The sequence below is a fragment of the Lissotriton helveticus genome, chromosome 6, assembly GCF_964261635.1.
Source record: "Lissotriton helveticus chromosome 6, aLisHel1.1, whole genome shotgun sequence".
In the NCBI taxonomy this organism is placed as follows: Eukaryota; Metazoa; Chordata; class Amphibia; order Caudata; family Salamandridae; genus Lissotriton; species Lissotriton helveticus.
In genome coordinates this window covers 11,562,008-11,582,124 of record NC_136067.1, presented here as the reverse complement: position 1 = coordinate 11,582,124, position 20,117 = coordinate 11,562,008, and the positions used below count along the sequence as shown (strand labels likewise).

At 44.7% G+C, this 20,117-nt stretch overlaps 1 protein-coding gene across 4 annotated transcripts in view; it reads right to left on the bottom strand.

Moving 5' to 3' along the window:
* Positions 1-20,117, bottom strand: part of LOC144762134 (cullin-9-like) — a 518,599-nt gene that overhangs the window by 17,981 nt on the left and 480,501 nt on the right. For 2 of the 4 annotated variants that reach the window (XM_078647280.1, XM_078647279.1), the window contains one exon: positions 10,284-10,676. The exons of the other annotated variants lie outside the window; for them this stretch is intronic. In XM_078647280.1, coding sequence (XP_078503406.1) covers positions 10,404-10,676 — 273 coding nt within the window. In that variant the 3' untranslated portion in view covers positions 10,284-10,403. Of the gene's footprint in view, positions 1-10,283; positions 10,677-20,117 lie in introns of those variants that run through there. 4 annotated transcript variants of the gene reach the window in all.

The window sequence follows — 20,117 nt, the reverse complement described above, 5'->3', positions numbered from 1 at the left end:
TGGTGAAGAAACTTCAACCCAAGTTGCCATTCGTGTATGCTACAATTGGTTCTAAGTGGACTCTAATAGAGGCTTAGGAGAGCAGTTTGTCTAATGATCGTGACCTCTTGCGTCCTGCCTGAGTTTTCTAGGGCTGTTACACCATAGCTGGAATCTCTTTCAATTAGTGCTGTAACATTTCTTTGTTGTTAGTCACCTTGCTTCCTTTAGAATATCCTTCGCCCTTTCTTGGCAACTTGAGCTGTCCAAATTCTAGTCCTCAGGAGTCATGCTGCCAGGTTGAGGATGTTTGGTTCCAGGTGCCACAACTTTCCCTCCTGTAACATTATCCCTCCTGTAACGTTAACAGGACTCGGTGTGCCGGGAGTGAGATTTACTGCCCTTGGGATATTTCCATGAGGTCTGAGAACCCTGTCTGTGGAGCACATTGTGAGAATATCAAGGTGACTTGTTCCTGTCTGCACTTCTGGATCACCTTCGGTATCATTGGAATATGTGGAAAGACTAGAGCAAATATCCCGGACCATTTTTTATTGACAGGGCATTCCCTAGTGACTCTGGGTGGTAGAACCTGGATGCAAAGCTTTGGCATTTTGCGTTCTTGTGTTGCGAAAAGGTCTACTTACGGAGTCACCAGAATGTGGATGATCTGCCTTGACACTTCTTTAACCCGTTGCGTGCTAATGACGAGCTCAGCTCGTCATGAGGCACGGTTGAGCTGCACTCTTGACGAGCTGAGCTCGTTACGGCCCTTGGAACGTTCGCACGCGGGGATAATTTCCCCGCTGTGCTGAACGTTCGAAAAAAAAGGTGTGGCCGTGACAAGCTCAGCTCGTCATAAGTGCAGCTCCGTTGTGCCTCATGACGAGCTGAGCTCGTCACCAGCACGGCGGCGCCTCGCGCGGCCCTTCTCCCCCCCCCCCCCCGCACAGGAGGTGAAAAGCCCCGCAGGGAAGGGGTTAAGGTAGTATTAATTTTTATTGGCATTGACATAGATTTACAACAGTGGTCGTAACACAAAACCCAATCCTCCCACCCCTTTGCTTCACAATAAAATTAGCATCGGACAAGATACACTATGTCTTTTGATGACAACTAAGTCTATGTAAAGAGAAGACGCATACAATATACTGTTAAAAACTCAAAGCCTTCCAGACATCCTCTTCCTTTCCAACCACCATTTCCCATGCCCCCCCAACTGCCAGCGAAAGAGTGTCGTAACTGTTATACCTCTACTATGCCAGCTTAGTTTTGTTGTGACTGTCATGGTCATGGCAAACCTATCAACTCAGCGAGCATTGCTGCCCAGGCCTGCAAATCATCTGCCAACTTATTGTCTCAGCGTACCCTCCGCATATGACTTTCCTCCACTGTTACCCACTCTGCCATTACTCTCTGCCAGTCCTCCAACAGCAACAGGTTACGAAAGAGCCACGGGATTACCAGCCTACGCTTGGCTAGCACCAACCTTAGTAGTATGAATTTCCGACTACGTTTTTTTCTTTTTCATACAGAAACCAGACCAAGCAAGCACTGCCTAATATCTTTGGTGATGGTCCATCCGGTGGCCCCGTTCAGTCTAGTAACAACTGTCTGCCAGTAATCATCACTTATGGGGCACCCCGGGCCATGTGTAGAAAATCTGCTCCAGTCGTTAAACAACACGGACAGGACACCGCCCACCCTGGGTAAATAGCATGTAGCGATTTAGTATAAAAGTACACCTGGAGCACAATATTCTACTGTTTTAATCTGAACCGAGTGTTTGTGGAGATCCATTTCACCTCTTTGTAAACAAGCCCCCAATCCTTATCCATTAAAGGGTTTCACAGGGCTGCCTGCCATCTACCCTGTACGGTCAGGGTATGCGCCGGAAAATCCTCCCGCAGTGCCCTGTAATCGTGGGGGATCAACTTCCTTCCACTAGCCATATTAAGCAGGGTAACTAGCCTCTGTGACTCCGGTCGTACCTCTGGGAATGTTGGACAAATCCCTCTTGCAGTAGCCGCAATCTTGGCGAACTGCAAGAACTGCCCCGGCCCAAAAGTTAAATGTGGCCACTGCTCCAGCGACACATTTCTCATTGGAATATAGGTCTTGCAACTCCGGGCCCTCCATTTATCAATGGACAATAATTGCGCGATCTTCGCGAAAGGACGCAAAGTCCAGATACACATACCCGGCACATAAGGTGCATGTCGCAGTACTCGCCTGACTACCCGTTCCCAAATCAGGCACACCTGCACAAGCACATACGGCACTGAGCTAGGGACACCAGCCCCCATCATCATGAGCTCTGGCAGGGCTTCCTTCTATATGCCCGCTAATAACCGTTTCTCCCAGTTGTCTTCTTCGTCCTGTCCCACATGTTGCAACTGGGCGGCCACATAATAGAGCTCCATGCAAGACACCTCTATTCCCCCATTCTTCAAGGTCCGTTTGAGCTTGGCCAGGCCTGCCTGCTTCCTTCCTTCCTTCCGGTGGCCCATGACTCTACAATCAGTATATGTAATTCAACAAAAACCTTCCAGGGATGTTATAAAACCCTGGGAGATATAAAAACTTTGAGGTAAAATAATCATCTTGACCAGAGCTATCTTACCCATCCGGCAAAACCGAAGAATATTCCAAATGTTTACCAAAGGTTTCAGGCCTTCTAGAACCCTGCGAAGATATTTAGGGTAGTTAACTCCGCATCTATAGTTATTTTAATCCCAAGGTATCGAATAATAGAAGTTTCCCACGGGAGACCCACCTCTGGTTGTCTCTGTAAAGGGATCTCCCACAGAACACCCAATGGAAATCACAATTCACGCAGATTTCCTCTAGCTTTTGGTTTTTCTCCCTCATCTTCCATCTTGTCTCCCCTTTTCTCTCTTCTAACCTTTCCTGTGTCTCCTTTCTTATTGTCTCACTTCTCCCATAGCATTTCTTCCTGTTTTTGCATTTCCCTCCTCTTTTTTTACCTTTCGTCTTCTGTCCATTATCTCTTTTTTTACTCCCTCCCCCCTTTTGTCCAGCCTGATCCTTGTCTCATCCAATCACACCATTTTCTCTATGCATATCTCTGCATGTCTCAGCCATCTCTCTATTTGATTTATCTTTCCTCTAACTCCTCTTCCTATTTGTCCCTCTTTCTCTCCCACCCCTCCCGTTGTCCCCTAGTTCCTTCTCTCTCCTCTCCTTCTCTTTCTCTCTCTCCCTGTTTCAACCTGTCTATCACCTCCTTTCTCTGTCGTGGACAGTTGTCACACAAGAGTAATTTTATTGTGGTCAGCCTGTTTCTACTTTTGACAAAACAATCTGTAATAAATTGTCACTTACTACAAAAGGGGCCAAATATTAATGCATTTAATAAAAGAAAGTTTGACTAAAACTGAATTACACCTGCAAAGAGTTACATCCTTCTATAGACATGTTTGGTGTTTTTCATTCATAAAGGTCAAAATTAATACAAGCATTGGCAAAGCCTATAGATCATGCCTATGCAAGATGTACTGGCTTTGCCAATGTTTTTTAGCTACGTTGCAAATGGCCGAAAGTAAAGTAAAAAAAAAAAAGCTTTAAGTGAGTCAGCGTTGACGGAGTTATAGATTTTATTTTTTTTAAACATCAACTTTCGGCTATGCTGCACTGCTGTGTAACATGGCTAAAAAACACCGACAGCCAATAGATCTCGTATAGGCGAGCTCTTTTGGCTTTGCCAATGGTTGGTGTGGAATGCCATGTGGTAAGTTATAAGTATTTATATAGTGCTTATAACGGCTGAATGCTAATGTTACAAAATGGAGAATGCTCTTTTAACCCCTCCGCTGCGCCGAACGTTCCGCGCTGGCGTGGAACTTTCTATTGCGCGGGCGGGGCCGGAACATTCAACGGACGTGCGCAGCACTACCGAGGTAGTGCACGCGACATCCGCTGAACGTGGCCAGCACTGAAGGGGTTAAAGTTTAGAAGTACATCCGGATCCGAAGGAGTTTACGACCATACACAAATTGTGACAATGTGACAAACTGATGCGTTTAATGTAACCGGTAATGTAAGGCAACTTAAAAAGAAATCTATTTAAAAACTGGATTTAAAACTTTTTATGATGCTAAGAACGCTTTGGGTGGAGCTAGGGGACAGAGTTTATATTTCAAGATTTAGGCACTTGCCCTTTATTCAAAAGTTTTCATGCACAGTATGAATTTGTTGAATTCTCTGTTTAGCAACTAAAAATATAGTTTTGAAGGAGCTGCAGCAGGCAACTATGCAAGGGCTCAAAAGGAGAACCCAAAAGAAACGCAATATTAAGATCCCTCGGAGGCCTTATAAACTGAGTGGTAGCAAACTTATTAGTGAGACCCTTGACTATAGGGGACTTAAAAAATGAAGGCTGATCCGGCAAACGAAGAAATGCCGATATGGCAGATAGATACACTTTAACAGATACAACAGTGCAACCTTGCAATATCTGATAAATGGGCTTTCAAATGGTCAATTGACTTCTCTCCACAACATTTAACGAATTTCTCCCATCTGCCAGCATAGCCCGGCTTGGTGAAGTGATTTCTGGCCGATAAAAAAATGTCCAACCCGTCAGGTGGTAGAGAGAAAGAGCTCAGGCTGCGTGTTCATTCTACAGACATGAAGGTGCTGGCTCTGGAGGTGGGGGGCGTAGAACCTGCCCTAGCGATTGTGAGAGGTCTGCCCTGAGAGGGAGACGGAGCGGAGGGCACGAGGAGAGGCAAAGAAGGATCTCAAGTATGGGCTCCTTCAAAACTTCATTAAAGAGTAACGGCGACTCTGAAGAAGCAGTGGAATGAAGCACTTCTGTCAGTGTGTTGCATTCTATTCTGCAGAAGGGAGAGGCAAGTCCAATATATCTGCAGATTTTCTTATCACCGAGTGATCAGAAGTGACCTCAGAAGGTGCCAAACCTCTAGGAGATAACTACCACTCAGGGGAGGTATCCAGACCACTGGCCTCTTCTAAACTCTCAAAGTCTGGATCCAATCTTATAATTTCTCTTTCTTTAATACCCTCATACTCCTCTCGTTAACTATCTTCCTCCAGAAACTTCTGATCTTCCCTATGGGATCTGATCTTTGGCGGCAGTGCTAGAAGCTGTACTGAGCTGAAGGTGGTTCAGAATGCGGTAGAGTTGGAGAAGTTGATTGTGGACAACGGTGTCGGTTCAGATCCAGATAGCACCAGAGAGGGTTCAAGTGGCGCCAAAGAGTCACGCCCTTAAAGTCGTGGCAAAGGCATCGGCAGTCTCGGTCCAGCTGGCAGAGGCCAAGCCACCAGAGTCATGGGCATATGGAGTCACAGTCCTGGCGCACCAGATGGAGTCAAAGCCCTCGTAAAAATGCTAAACATAGCAGTCAGAAATGAGGAAGGATCAGATCTATGAGCCAGGAAAGCCGGATACTCAGGATCCTGGTTCGAGGGAACTGCCGCAGAGTGTTGTGGAGGAAGCTCCCAATCCAACTCCAGTACAGGCAGTTCGGTGGGAGTCATTGGCCTCAGATCCGGGGACGGAGTCATCAGCCTCAGTATCGGGGACGAAACCGGAGACAACCTCGGAGATTGAGTCAGTGACAACTTCTATCTTCCTGAGGTTTCGGATCCAGAGACGCCAACCTCGGTGAACCACCTGTTGAAGAACGACTTCGAGACCCATGGTGCTGCTTCTTATGCTTTCTTTTTGACTAACTTGAAGTGTGGGGAGATGGCGACTCCGAAGTAACTACTGTTGTTACTGTGGGTTGTATTTTATTTTTACTTTTTGTTTGTTGCAAGGTTGGGACCAGCATGTTAGTTTCCCATTGATTTCGGAGGTTAAAGTGATCTGCAGCAGAGAGAATTCTGTGGGTTTGGTGAAGGTGGAAAAATTGTGTGATGTAAGCTAAGGTTATGTATGTTTTTTATGTTTGGAATGAGTCGAAGGAGAGGAGCATAGATGGTTACCTGCCTTTCCTGTGTGACTGTTTATGAAAGCTTTTATTGGTTTTATGTAATGATATTAGGTCTGGTGGCTCAGTGGATTAATGTGCCCACTGAAGGGGCATGTGTTTGACATCATGGTCACAGGTTAAAATCCCAGCGGTCCACTCAGCCTTTCATCCATCGGAGGTCGATAACATGAGTACCACTGAGTTGGGTAACAATAAGCATGTGTTATTTAGCACCAAGATGCCTACTGGTGAATGTGCACTTTACAAATGTACGTTATGATATGCTATGGTGCCTCATTAGGTCTCGCCTGAGCCAGCGTGCATGCGCTGCTCTGCGAGGCTTTTAGTAAGGACTTTAAACTCTAAAATCACGCTTGTGCATGTGATTTTTTTTCAAGACCCACTATTGGCCTTTGCATGCATCTTTCTAAGAAAGATAGCATGCTATTGGCCAAAGGCGGGTGAATATCCCGCCTTCTCTCTCCCCTGGCCTAGGGAGCTTGGGAGCTAGCAGCAGCGCCATCTGTTTCCAATTATCGCGGCCGTTAATAGGAAACAGATGGCGGTCGCCCTGGCCCTGGTGCACTTTAAATGCGGCGCTTTCACTTTTGCCGCCGACCTGGTTCCATGTATGTTTGTGCAGCCCACCACGGCGCCTACCACGGCGTCCCGTTTCATGTTTATGCTTATGGGCATAATTGCCTTTCCCTGGCTGCGGCCTCAAGAGTCCTTGAATTCTCAGCACACACGCTGTTGCAGGTTATGCATGGGCGCCCCACCTTGTGACCCAAACAGCACCTAGCAGCCACCCTCAGTGGGCTCAGCAGTCACACAGCACTTCTGAGTAACCACACATAGCACCGCTAAGTGCGCCGAGAACTGAGGCATGACCCCATGAGCCTAGCACATCACAAGAACACCCCCGCAGCCCAGAGCAATTTCACAGTCACACCTTGTGACCGCAGCGGATAGCAGCCTCCCTCGGTGAGCTCAGTAGTCACACAACACTTCTCTGTAACCACCCACAGCACCGCTGCATGAGCCCATGTGCCCAGCACATTATGAGAACACCCTAGAGTAGCTTCACGCCTTGTGACCAACAGCGCCTAGCAGCCTCCCTCGGGGAGCTCAGCAGTCGCACAGCCCCCCACGCAGGGCAGGAAAATGCCCACAGCCAGACCAGAGCTGCTTAATACCTATTGATGTGTTGTATTAAATTGCAACATTTGTAAAGTGCTTGCCACCCCTAGGCGAGGCACTAAAGTGCTTGCCTACATGGGCAGCAAGCTGCGCCATGAAGGGTGGGGACGGAGGGACGGCGTCTGTGTTGTGATCTGTTTCCATGTCGCACGCAATGACAATGGAGGTGTGGTTATTATGTCCGGGACACGGAGCTCCGCAGTGTGAGGGCGAAAAAAGTGTGAGGTGCACGGTTCATGGGGCTCAGTAAGGAGCAGCTCTGGAGGTCACTTTGGGGCGTTTCTTCTCAAAGATTCACTCAACGAACCCAGCACAGGTTTCACCAATTATTTCCCCCCATCCCACGTGAGCTCACCCGAGTGTCTTTATTAGTGAGCTCACCACCACGTGTCCCGGTTTACCGTGATGAAACTACCAGAGCCCAGTAGTGGCCTAAGAGAGCCCGGTCGGACAGGTTGCCATCCTCACTGCGCCATCACGACCCCACAGCTTTGCTCTCTATGTTCAGCTCGGTCCTAACGGTGAGCCCCACAGCTCCCCCGAGTGCAGTGAGCATTGCTCCCTCAGAGAGATCACAGGGGATTCAGCCTGCCACCCACCCCTCCAAATACATACACGGCTCCCTCAGCCGGCTCTCCACAGCTCTTCTCACTGTGGAGAGCACAGATTATCTCAGTGAGTTCACAGGTAATTCATGGACCCCCACTGCCCCCCAGACACACACATACTACCTCAGCCGGCCCACCACAGCTCCCCTCAGTCCGGTGAGCACAGTGCCCCCTCCACTCTCAGGCTCACCACAGCTCTCCTCCCTGTGGCGAGCACAGACCCACAGCCTCCCCTCGGTGAGATCACAGCGCCCCTCCCCTGGAGGTAAAAAAAATGCTTATATTATAACTTTTCAACATGATGCACAACAGCCACAATGCTCTACAACATAGCCCAAAGTTCTGGCTAAACACATAAGGTCCCAAAGGCGAGACCTATTGGCTATGCAAATGCTTGTGTTTTAAATTAAATTATCTGCGTTTTTTCCAGTCTGCATTGAATATTTTGTTATAGAATTTAAAAAGTAACTGCAGTTTCTAGTGCGGTTAGTATTTCCTTAATTGTTATTGTTTTAATGTGCCATGCTGTGTTTAACAATAGTAGTGTTGGCTTAAGTTTGTGATAATTGAGCTGTAGGCTTTGTTTATTAAGTTCTTCTCAAGGCCTTGTGGCCGTATTATGGAAGCAGTGCCACGTGGCCTTTAAAAATGTTAAGTTAAGCAATTGTTTGATGTTAAGATCGATTTTTTTTATTTTTTTATACTTAATTGATACACTGTATGTTTATTGTTATATGCATATTGTGTGGTTTGTTTTTACTTGCTTTGTGTTAAAGTAAGGGAGAGGAGTTGGCCTAACGGCTAAGGCGCTCGACCTCGGACCTGGGGATCTGGGTTCGAGTCTCGGTAACGCCGCCAAAAACCTCCTGTGATTCTGGGCAAATCACTTAATCTCCCCATGCCTAAAAATGAAAGTGTGTGTCCTCATGTAAAAAAAACGTAACTTGTGCTATGTAAAGCGCTCTGATACCTGATTCGGTTCGGGTCTAGTTCGCGCTATATAAAACTCTACGAAAAGAAAAAAAAGAAAAAAAAGTGTGAGTGTTTAAGAATGCTTTTATTTGTTGGATGTATTGATGATACAATGCCTTTTGATTTGTGGTTTTTATAGAATTTAGTGAGTGTTTTGGTATGGGATTTGAAAAGTAACTGCTGTTGCTAGTGTGGTTAGCATTTCTTCAATGGCAATTGTTTTGATGTGTCATGCTATATTTAACAATTGTAATGTTGACTTATGTTTGTGATCATTTGGCTGAAGGCTTTATTTAATAATTGTTTTTCAAAGCCTTGTGGCCACATTATGGAAGCAGTGCCACGTGGTGTTTGAAATGTTATGCATTTGTTTGTGTTTTTAAGATTGGTAAATGTGGTTTATACTTAATTTTTTGCGATGCAATTTTATTGTCATATGCACATTGTGTGTTTTTGTTTGCTTGATTTATGGGTTTTAATTTGGGTACTGGAACTCTGAATTTTTGCCTATTACATTTCCTGCTAAATTATAGATATGTTCCATTTTGCCAGGAATCAAAATTGAGTGAGGAGTAAAATTAGTGGTTATGGTGTGTTAAAAATGTTTGTATAGAGCTTGACTAGTAGTTTTGGAGAAAGGAGGGAGAAGTGTTTATCGAGTGGGCCATGGAAAAGGGTGTGAACAAACTGAAGAGAAGGAAGTGATAAGGACAATAAATGATTTTATTTTATAGTTAAAAAGACAAGGCATGCATGAAAGTTTGTAGGACAGGGCAAAACTTTCTTTAGTTTTTTCAGTGATTACAATTGGAATTATTCTGAAGCCTGTGTATACCATCTGTATTTGACTGTATGCCGATGATTGTAGAGGGTGGTGACCCGTAGGCATGCTTTTGGGCTACATATTTGGCGCGTTGCATTGTCTTTTTAGGAGGAACTATGTTTTAACAGAGTACAAACCTCCCCGCGGGCCATAATATTTGTTGCTAGTATTTACCAACCTCTTTCTATGACCTGTAGGAGGCTTGTATTGTTGAAGGTGTCACTCTGTATTGCATAATTAGCAGTGTAATAATTTGAAATGTGTTTTTAAAGTGCCCACTTTAACTCCGTAGGTTAGAGTTGAGCTTCAAATATATTAAAAAAATAAAAAATAAATTGAAAAGCGGTTTAGACGGAGATGTGTGAGCTGCTGACCTGCACAACCTGGTCTTGTTGTTAGAGTTTGCTGGTACTCACACTTGCTGCTGTGTCCAAACCTTCCTTTACTACTACTAGTGGGCCAGAAGCCCCTCACTGAAATAATGGTCAGTACTTTAGGTAAAGGTGGGGGAGCAGGCAACCCTTTGACCAGGACAGAGACTTATGTCATAACGGTAACGTGAAACTGTTGCTTGTTATTTTTTTATTGTTTTGGGGTAAGAAAGTAAACTTTAAAAAGTTTGAACAGATATATATATTATGTTGTGTTGGAATAGGTCAAGATATGTTTTGTGCATTTTTTGCTGTTACTGTGTTAATGTGATGTGTTGAATTGTAAAATAGTATGCATTTAACAAGGTTTTTTTCCCAGCATTTTAATTTTTATTTTGTGGAATTCAAAGTAGGAGCATATCGCATTTTGACAATTTTTATTTAGGTAATAAAGTAAAAATGCTTAAGTAATATGTTACATTAGTATTTATATTCCATAACAATTTTGTAAAAACTCAATAATGTATCCATTACAAAACATAACTTGACATATGATTGGCATATGTTCTATTAAAGCATCCCCAAAGTCTTCTTGAGTGGCAGTAATGTTCAGCCAGTCCTTAATAAGCTGAGTCTTGGCATTCATTGAATGAAAAGGTTCACGGTGGACTAGTTGTGTAGTTAATATAACTGTATCCTCATTTATATTTTCATATCCATAAATATGTAAGTTTATGATTACTGGTGGTGGTTCCATAATCTGTAAAATGCATATTGAAAAAATGTTAGATTAAAGCATAACATCTGTGCAGGCTTTGACGAATCTAAAAAATGTCACCTAACCTACAAGACTATTGACTTGGAAATCTATTGTCTCTAATTAAAGAGAGGGACCCTAAACGCCAAAGGGGTAGGGTTCCAAAAGACAATATGTCACAAAATAACGTCCCCTTTGGACCAATTCTAAGCAGACAAGGAAACTTGCATCTATACCACACACTAGCCAATTCGTACTTTCATTCTAGGCAGCAAACAAGATGATGTAGAAATAGTCAGAAATTATAAAAAGTATACAATTTATTATACCATTAAAAATTCACAATAAAAAGGGATGAACAATATATCCTAATATAATACATGCAGATAATAGTCAGAAAATGGGAACAAAACAACACATGGGTTAAAAAATATAGAACGGGATACTTTGGTCCGACTTATGTAAATCATACTCCAATTTTGTAAGAATATCTTTGAATTGGAGACGTTGTATAGTCCAATGCTTTAATGTATCCCAATACACAAGGGCATCAAGGGCTTGTGTCCAAAGGGGACGTTATTTTGTGACATATTGAAAATCTATTGAACATAACTGTAATGTGCCTGAACCAGAAACCTTTTTCAAATTGCGTGATCCTAGTCAGAGACTATAATTCACTGGCTGCAGTTTTCTTTATTCACACATACAAAAGTATCTTTAAATGTGCAATTTTAGCATTGGAAAATAAATATTAAAAAATGAAAAATGGTTTGATTTGAAAGTATAATTAATATCTAGCACACATGTATGGTGCATATCACCGTGATTTGTTTGTTTTTTACTTTACTAATTGAACTGGCAATTAGACGGGGTGGGATGTTTCTCTGTTTATATTTAAAAACTCCTACTTTACATAAATATAAGGCATGGTGTTATACTGGTCTGTTATTTATAGACGGATGTATGTTCATACAACGCAAATCAAAACAACGCATGCCATTAGATCGCATTTTTTACATTGCATGTACCGTTACATCACATGCATTCCCCATGCAAACCATTACACCGCATTTCACCTTCACATGCATGCAAAATACCTTCCCAACGCACACCAATACCACGCATTCTATTACATCGCAAAATTCTCCCTAACGGCCCCCGGAACACTAATATAGCAACCTACCAAACACTCTACGACTCCCTGACACTACCCTCAACCCTAAGCCCTAAACACTGAAGCCTATAAAACGACCCTACACTACGACCTCAACCCTAAGACCTAACCCCGAAAGCCAAAAACAGTACCCTACACTATTAACCGTAAGCCCTAACCCCATAAACCGTACCCTATACTACTATTAACCCTAAACCCTCGGCACACGGCAGTGCTGTCCACTTTCACCCTTGCTATATGCACTCATACTTGAGCCGCTAGCTTGTATCCTGAGGCAGCCTATGCCCAAGCCGCATTACGTTTTCTCCAACGCCCACTAGCAGTCTCTATGTATGCGGACGACATGGTGCTGTACGTTCGGGATCCTGCTATACACCTGGCGCCACTCATCAGGGAATATATCCGGGTTAAGTGGTTTTCGGGCTTAGGAATAAATTGGTCTAAATCAGTCATCTTGCCTCTCACGGACTGCACACCACAATTCGACCTGGACTATCCTTTAGAATGGTGTACTGACACTGTCAAATACTTGGGAATTTGGCTCCATAGAGACCCGCAGGTGGTCATACAATCCAATTATGGCACAGCAATCACGCGACTCGAAGGGCAGGTGGCTCGTTGGACCAAGTTACCCCTATTTTTTGCAGATCGCATAGCGCTAATGAAGATGGTAATCCTTCTGCGCTTTCTGTATTTATTTTTAAATATCCCTGCCCAACGAACGCGACATTTTTTTTAAAACGCTTCGCTCCCTATTAATTACACTGGCATGGGGAGGTAAGAAACCTCAGCTTCAATGGGAGACAGTCACGCTCCCTTACAATCAAGGGGGATTCACGTCGCCCAATTTCCATCTATACTATCTTTGCGCACAGGCGCATTACGTTATGTTATGTTATGTTATGTTATATTAATTTATTATGCGCGCAGATACTCCAGCAAAGGAGCGTCCCGGCGCAGAATCCTTCATGTTGCGGTGGAGGCGGGCGCTGTGCAGCAAATACCACTCAAGGCCATGACAGTGAATAAATAAACAGTATTTGACAAAGGGGAGTTTGATACTGTTCTAACTACAGCCAAAGCCTGGCAGGAACTTGGAAAACGGGCACAGAAACTGCAGAGCCTGGTGCCCTAAAGATCCTTAAAGACATGGTTACGACAAAAATGGAGGATGTGTTCCCTGGTGGCCAATTTATAGCTTCGGCGACTGTGGCTGCATCACTGCCATGCAGCTGTTTATATACACTAGGCTGCGCTCTGCTATGCGTGCGCTGTATCCGCAACTTCCTACAGAGCCGCCTGTACTAGACGCTCTACAGCTCTTGTATTCTACCACATCACGAGCCAAACTGGTCACAAAACTGTATCAGGCATCGCAAAGGGAGGAAGTCGCACTAAGCATGACTGCACTAACCAAATGGAACGCGGTTTTACCAGACCCTGTCTCAGATGATGAGTGGGTTGGATGTTGCCGGCTGACTGGGCAGTTGACAGCTAATGCTAACTTACGACTGGTGCACTTTAAATATTTACATCAATTATATTATACACTGGCGCAACTATTTAAATATGGTCTGCGTGAAGCTGACAATTGCAGGCGATGTGGGGCGATTAATGCGGACTTTCTTCACTTAGCCTGGGAATGCGCAACGGTGAATTCATATTGGAGGTCAGTCACACACATTCTACCCTTGATGGTGGGGTTGCCCACAGCTTGTACTCCCCAACTATGCCTGTTGGGCCTGGTTACCACTCTTAAGGCGTCTCACAGGAGGTTTGTGGCTATAGCATTACTAATGGCCAAACACAGAGTCTCTCTGTGTTGGGGGGGCAGACCTGCGCCTACCACTAAACTATGGTTGCAGGACAGGAGATACTGTCGGGACCAGTTCACATGTTATGCAGAGGAATTGCCCTCGTCATCGAAACCACGTAATATCTGGGGTCCCCTCATTGCTCATCTGCGGACTGTAACTACTGTCTGAGATACTGTATATTATTTGATGTGCCTAGTCCTATACGGTCATGAAATGCATTTCTCTATTTCTTAATTACTGTCCGGATTGTAGCTGCCTGTACAACCGAACTATATATTATTAACTAACATCAACTCAATTGTTAATTGTATTTTTGCCATGCCAATGCTATGAATTTGCATGCATTTACTTTGTTTTTGTTACACTGAAAATGTACAAATAAAATATATAAAAAAACAAAATAAAAAAACCCTAAGACCTAAAGCCAAAAACAATACCCTACACTACTATAAACCCTAAGCCCTAATCCTTAAACCCTAAACCCTAATGCCTAAAACACTACTGTATACTACTTCCGCAACCCTAAGCCCTAAACCCTAATCCCTAAAGCCTGAAACACTACCCCCCACTGCACTGCCAATCAACTACCCTAAACCCTAAAACACTACGAGTCCAGCGTCGTCCTTACCTGTCTCTCGTCGTGGTCCCAGTGTTGTCTCCCCGTTGTCTGTGTCCCGGCGCACGACCCGTCCATTACATCCCATGCGCTCTAAAAGCATGAGTTGTCAAAGCGCATGCGATGTAATGGCGTGCGTAGTGAACGCACGCGTTGTAACGTTGCATGCGTTGTGATGGCATGCGATGTAAACACTTGCGTTGAGATGGTTGTCTCCCTTTATGGATCGACATTTTGCATTGTATTGGCTACAGACTTTCGAACGAACATGCAGCTTTCCTGATAAAACTATAAAGTGTGCAAACGGTAATGTGTGAAAATTGTCTTTTTTAAAATTATTTGTACATTACTAAGTAAAGTATTCTTGGTTTTCATCCTATTTAATTTGTATTCCCGTATCCCCTTCAGAATTTAATAAGGCATTTTCAAAGGCAATATTTTTGCCTAAGCAAGAGCTATTGGCTTTGCGAGTATATTTTATCTATGTTGCATAGTAGAATGGTGTAGAGTGGTGCAGAGTAGCATGGTGCAGTGGCGTAGAGTGCACAGCAATTTAGCACAGCGCAGAGTGCAGTGTCGGAGTGTAGCTATGCAATAGAGTGCAGTGATGCAGGGTGTATTATTATAGAGCGGAGTAGAGGGGCGTAGAGTACACTGAGGAAGAATGGATTAGAGTAAATTATTCTGGAAATGTTGTAGAGTAGCGTATTGTGCTATGTGGGTGCAGAGTGTAGTGGACTGGCAAAGAGTAGTGTGTAGGGGGCATTGGCTTGTCGTGCAGTGGAGTGGCATAGAGTGTATTGGTGCATATTAGTTTACAGTGGCGTAGAGTGTCGTGTTATAGAGGGGAGAGATAGGAGAAGGACAGAGAGAAGCAGGTACAGTCCCAGAGAGACACCGCCAAACTGGTCCAACATAAGCTGAAAAAGACCGCCCTTGTTATTGGAATTTGTTATGTTATTGGAATTTATAAGAAGCGCACGATTACCCGTGGGTGTCCTGGCGCTGGGCTAGGCCTAAACATACGTCAATGAGATGAGAGAGAGAGAAAAGCCAGGTCTTCAGGCCTCTTATGAAGGAGGACAAATTAGCAGCATTCCTCAGGTGGAACGGCAACTCGTTCCACGCCTTGGATGTGCAGGTGATGAAGCTCCTCCCACCCCAGCCGGCTTTCTTAAAAGTCGGTGTTTGGACCAATTTAGCACCCAGGGATCGAAGCGCCAGGGATATACCATTTAAACCTCTGCCTCAAGTGGTATGGGCCAATACCATTGAGGGCTTGTAGGCTATACAGAGGGCCTTAAAACAAACCCTCTGTTTCACCGGGAGCCAATGTAGCCGAGTTAGTTCTGTTCGGACTGAGACAAATTTAGGTACACCTGACAGTAGTCTCGCCGCAGCATTTTGAACTATCTGAAGCCTACTAAGCAGTTGTTTCTGGGCATTCAGATATATGCTATTGCAATAGTCAAGTCGTGACAGTACAGGGACTGTGACTACCGTCCTAAAATTGTCATCTGAAAGATAGGGTTTTATTTTCCTTAAGACTCGCAGAATCAGGAAGCAGGCGGAGACAACTGAACTGATGTGAGCACAAAAGGTCAGTTTATTATCCACTATCAAACCCAGGTTTTTCACTTTAGAGCTTGGAGTGGGGTGGTTTCCCATATCTGCTGGCCACCAATCTGGCGTCCATACATGAGGGTTATTTCCGAATACAATCACCTCAGTTTTATTGGAATTCAGTTTCAAACAATTTGTCGACATCCAGTTTGCAAAAGCCCCGATGCAGTCATGGAAACGAGCATATGTTTCTTTTACCTGACCGTCCTTGAAGGATAGTACAATCGGAGTGTCGTCAGCATAAGAGGTCAACTGAAAACCATACGATCTAATCAAGGCTGCCCGTGGCGTCACAGACATTAAAGAGCGTAGTGCTCAGTGACGACCCCTGCGGCACCCCACACGGAAGGCTAAAAGGCTGAGATTTTATATTATCTATATCGACCGTTTGTGATCTCCCCGATAGAAATGAAGGTAGGAGTTTCCAAGTCACCCCTTGCACCCCAGCCCCCGACAACCGGCCCATCAAAACTTTATGTTGGACCGTGTCGAAGGCAGCTGAGAGATCTAACATTATGAGAATAGCCTCCCCCTGCAGTCCAAAGCCTCCCTTACTTCCTCACAGGATTTAATGAGGGTCGATTCGGTGCTATGGTCAGCTCTGAAGCCATATTGGGTTGGGTCAAGTACGTCATTGCCATGAAAAAAGCTACGAAGCTGTACATTCATGGCCTTTTCAGTGATTTTTGCAGGCAGGGGGAGTCGCGAAATAGGCCGATAATTCCCGGAGTCTATAGGATCCAAAGTGGGCTTCTTTAGAAGGGGGAGTATCGAAGCCTTCTTCCAAGCAGTCTGAAAAACCCCAAAAGTGAAGATATTATTAATCAGAGGGTTCAAAACCGAGCAAAACACTTCAGAGATGAATTTGAGTATTGGGACCGGACAAGGGTCAGAAGGACACCCTGAGCGGGCAGAAGATAACAATTTAACAGTTTCTTCAAGCCCTAGTGGGGTGAAATGATCAAAAGCAGATCCTGAGCTTAAATCATCCTAAGATTCACTGGACGGAGCTCTGACCCTTTCAACTAGGGAGTAAATGCAGAAAATATTGCCTCCACCTTTTGCTGAAAGAAAGTGGCCAGATTGTCACAAAATTCCGGACTACTAACAGTTTTAGTAGTGTGCGGAGAGGATAACCTTTTCACCGTTTTAAAAAGTTCTTTCGGGTTGGACTTGGCTTGAAGAATTTCCTTAGAAAAAAAATTCTTTTGTTTCCAGCAATAAGTCTTTGTACTGTTTTAGACTATATTTATAATTCGCTTTATCAACGGTACAATAGCCCCTCCTCCAGGCCCTTTCAAGTTTTTTGCAAGCCAAATCTTGATCGTCTAGTTCTTCTATGGGCCTGGAGTGGCCTGGCTCACCTCCAGGTACATGCTTAGGACAGAGTTTTCTATTGTTTTCCTCATCCTCTGTAGACTTTTTAGGGGAGCTATCCTCATGATTGCTGGTAGCAGCATCATCACGGACTCCTTCCTCTTCGGGAATGTCAGGATCTTTTTCTGCCTGACTGCATCCAAGGAGCTCCTGGAGCTTTGGGGTTGTGGGATTGGCGCCAGTCTTTATTGTACTGGTTTTGCAGAGGTCCCTTCGATGCGTCATACTAAGATGCACGTGAGGGGTCAGGTTGAGCTCCTGAACAAGATCATCGGTGCCGGACACGTTTAGTACAGTTGGGACCTTTTTAGAAGATCAACAAGAATTCTAAATAGACTTTTAAGGTCTAACGGACTAGAAACAAGTTTCAACATTTCTAATGCAAAAAGAACTGAGGGACACGACACAAGGCCCTAACACTTCAAATTAGAAAAAAATCAAAACATGAACTAATGTCGAGTGTTGATTTCTTTGTGGAATTACATATTTACAGAGTGAGACAGCAAATGCAAATTCTTGTATCTCACCGCGAAGCACCAATGTATGAGCGTTTTTTCTTATGTAGGTGTACCAATGTAAGGGTACCCTATGCAGAAAATCCAGACGACCCGTATTGATTTTACTGGGCTCACTGTAATAATACAAGGTGCTATTTGCTGTAGAGTGGCAAGCAGCTTAGGCTTATCAGAGGGAGTGTTAGCCATTTGTTGCGCACACACACACCGTCAATAAATGGTACTCACACTCATGAATAAATCCAAGACCAATTTATAAAAATAACAAATTTGTATGTATTTTTAGACACCAGGATAATCGTAACCAGGTAAGTACTTTGAGAGTTATAGATTTTAGCAATAGATAGAAAATATAGTTGAATAACGTTTATGAGGTATGAGCCTCGAACGTGGTAATGTTATCCTATACACTGCATACATATACCTGCAAACGTTTTTGGAGGATGCCTTCTAGGGCTTCAGGTGCTTGAGAGACTAGGTCCAAGAAGCCACCAGCAGTTCAGTTTTACATGCCCTCGAGTGTGAAGAGGTGCTGGTCGCATTCGTAGCCTCGAGCGCTATGTGATACAGTCAATAGGAAGGGAGCTGCAAAAGAAAAGCTGCAAGGGAGGACTTAGGGACACGTTCTGCAGAACCCAAAGGGGGACTTGAGGGTCTCCGGAGCACAAGAACATGGTTGATCTATGCGAACCCAGGCTGGGGGGCTCAGGTGCTGATGTCGACGGGTCACCTGAGTTAGAGGCTCTCACTTTGTATGGGTGACCTGGACGAGGAGGGTACGAAAACAGGGCCACTCTCGGTGCTGGCCTCTTTAATTTTTTTTTTTCACAACTGCGTTTATTAAATGTTTAGGCATAGCATATGTACAGTTCTCCATAATCAGGAGGACACTGTCAGTGGTCAACATATAACAGAATGCATGTACAGCCTAAACGCTCAACTCGCCCTCCCTCCCACACCCCTTCACCCCGCCAACAACCCCAAAATCCCCCGCTACCCACCCCTTATCCCACCCTAGCCCGGTGCACGTGTTCACTATCAGCTGCAGTATACAGTTAAAGCAAAATAGGCGTCCTGTAACCTCCTAGGCCTCGAGGTCACCATCGGTAGGCAGTCCCTCATCCAGGTCAATGGGGGCTCCAATGTCAACTCCCTGTAATCCGCCCACCGCTTCCAGATCTTGTAATGTTTCCGGGGGCAGCCCCTGGCCTCAAACACTGGCAATTCTAGCCCCATAAGAAAGTCCAAGCCCGCCCTCCAGGCGCTAAGTGGGGGGGCGCGGTCGCTCTTCCATGCCCTTGCCAAATCCCGCTTAGCTACAACTAGGCCCAGCAGGAGGAGGTGACGCTTGTAGATGTTACCACCTACTTGTTCCAGGATATGCAGAAGACCCAATCTGGGCGTACGAGGAAGGTCCCACCCCAGTACCTCTGACAAGCAATTCCATACCCCATTCCAGAACCGGGTCAGACCCACACACGACCACACAGTATGCAGCAGTGTACCTCTCTCAGTCCCACAACGCAGGCATTCTGGGGTAGCAATGAGGCCAGCCTTCCACAGACTCTCTGTGGTGTAATAGGCCCTATGCAGGTATTTGAACTGTATAAACCGGAGTCGCACAGCTATTGCAGCCCCACGGGGGGACTCCAGGGCCTCCCTCCAGTCATCCTCATCCAAAGGGCCGATATCCGTCTCCCAGGAGGCTTTCAACGACAGGAGGGAAGAGGAGCAATGAGTGACAAGCGTTTGGTAAATTTTGGAGACTTTTTTATCCCCCAGATCTCCCATGAAAAGCTTAGCTTCCACGGGGCTAAATTCAGTGAGCCTGTCCAGCCCCACAAGACTCGGTGCAAGAGCATTACAAAACACCAAACAGGGGTATCAGGCCAAACGCTCTGCACATTTATCCTATACAGTGTGGTATAATAAGTTTGTTGTGGGTGCTATTAACCTGAAGTCATATACCCCTAGACTCCCAAAAATTCAAAGCAACACAATGGTACAGCACCCCACACAGTATATCTTTTACAATAACATTAAGTGCATTCTTTGAAGAAACATTTCAGTAGGACCGGAGATTCTTTTTTTCTTTTTTGCTTTTATTAACAATTTTCCAATTTTAAAAAGAAGAAACGTAGCCAACGCGTTTCGTCCGTAGGACTTCTTCAGGGCGGAAAGTTTTTTTTCGGATTTCAATGTTGTCACACAAATCTTTTTATAGGGAAATTGCCATCACGGTTTACGTTTTGTCAGTAATGATCTTTTCATATGTGGCTATTTTGAAAAGGAATATTTGTCTTTACTTATTGTTTTCTAGTA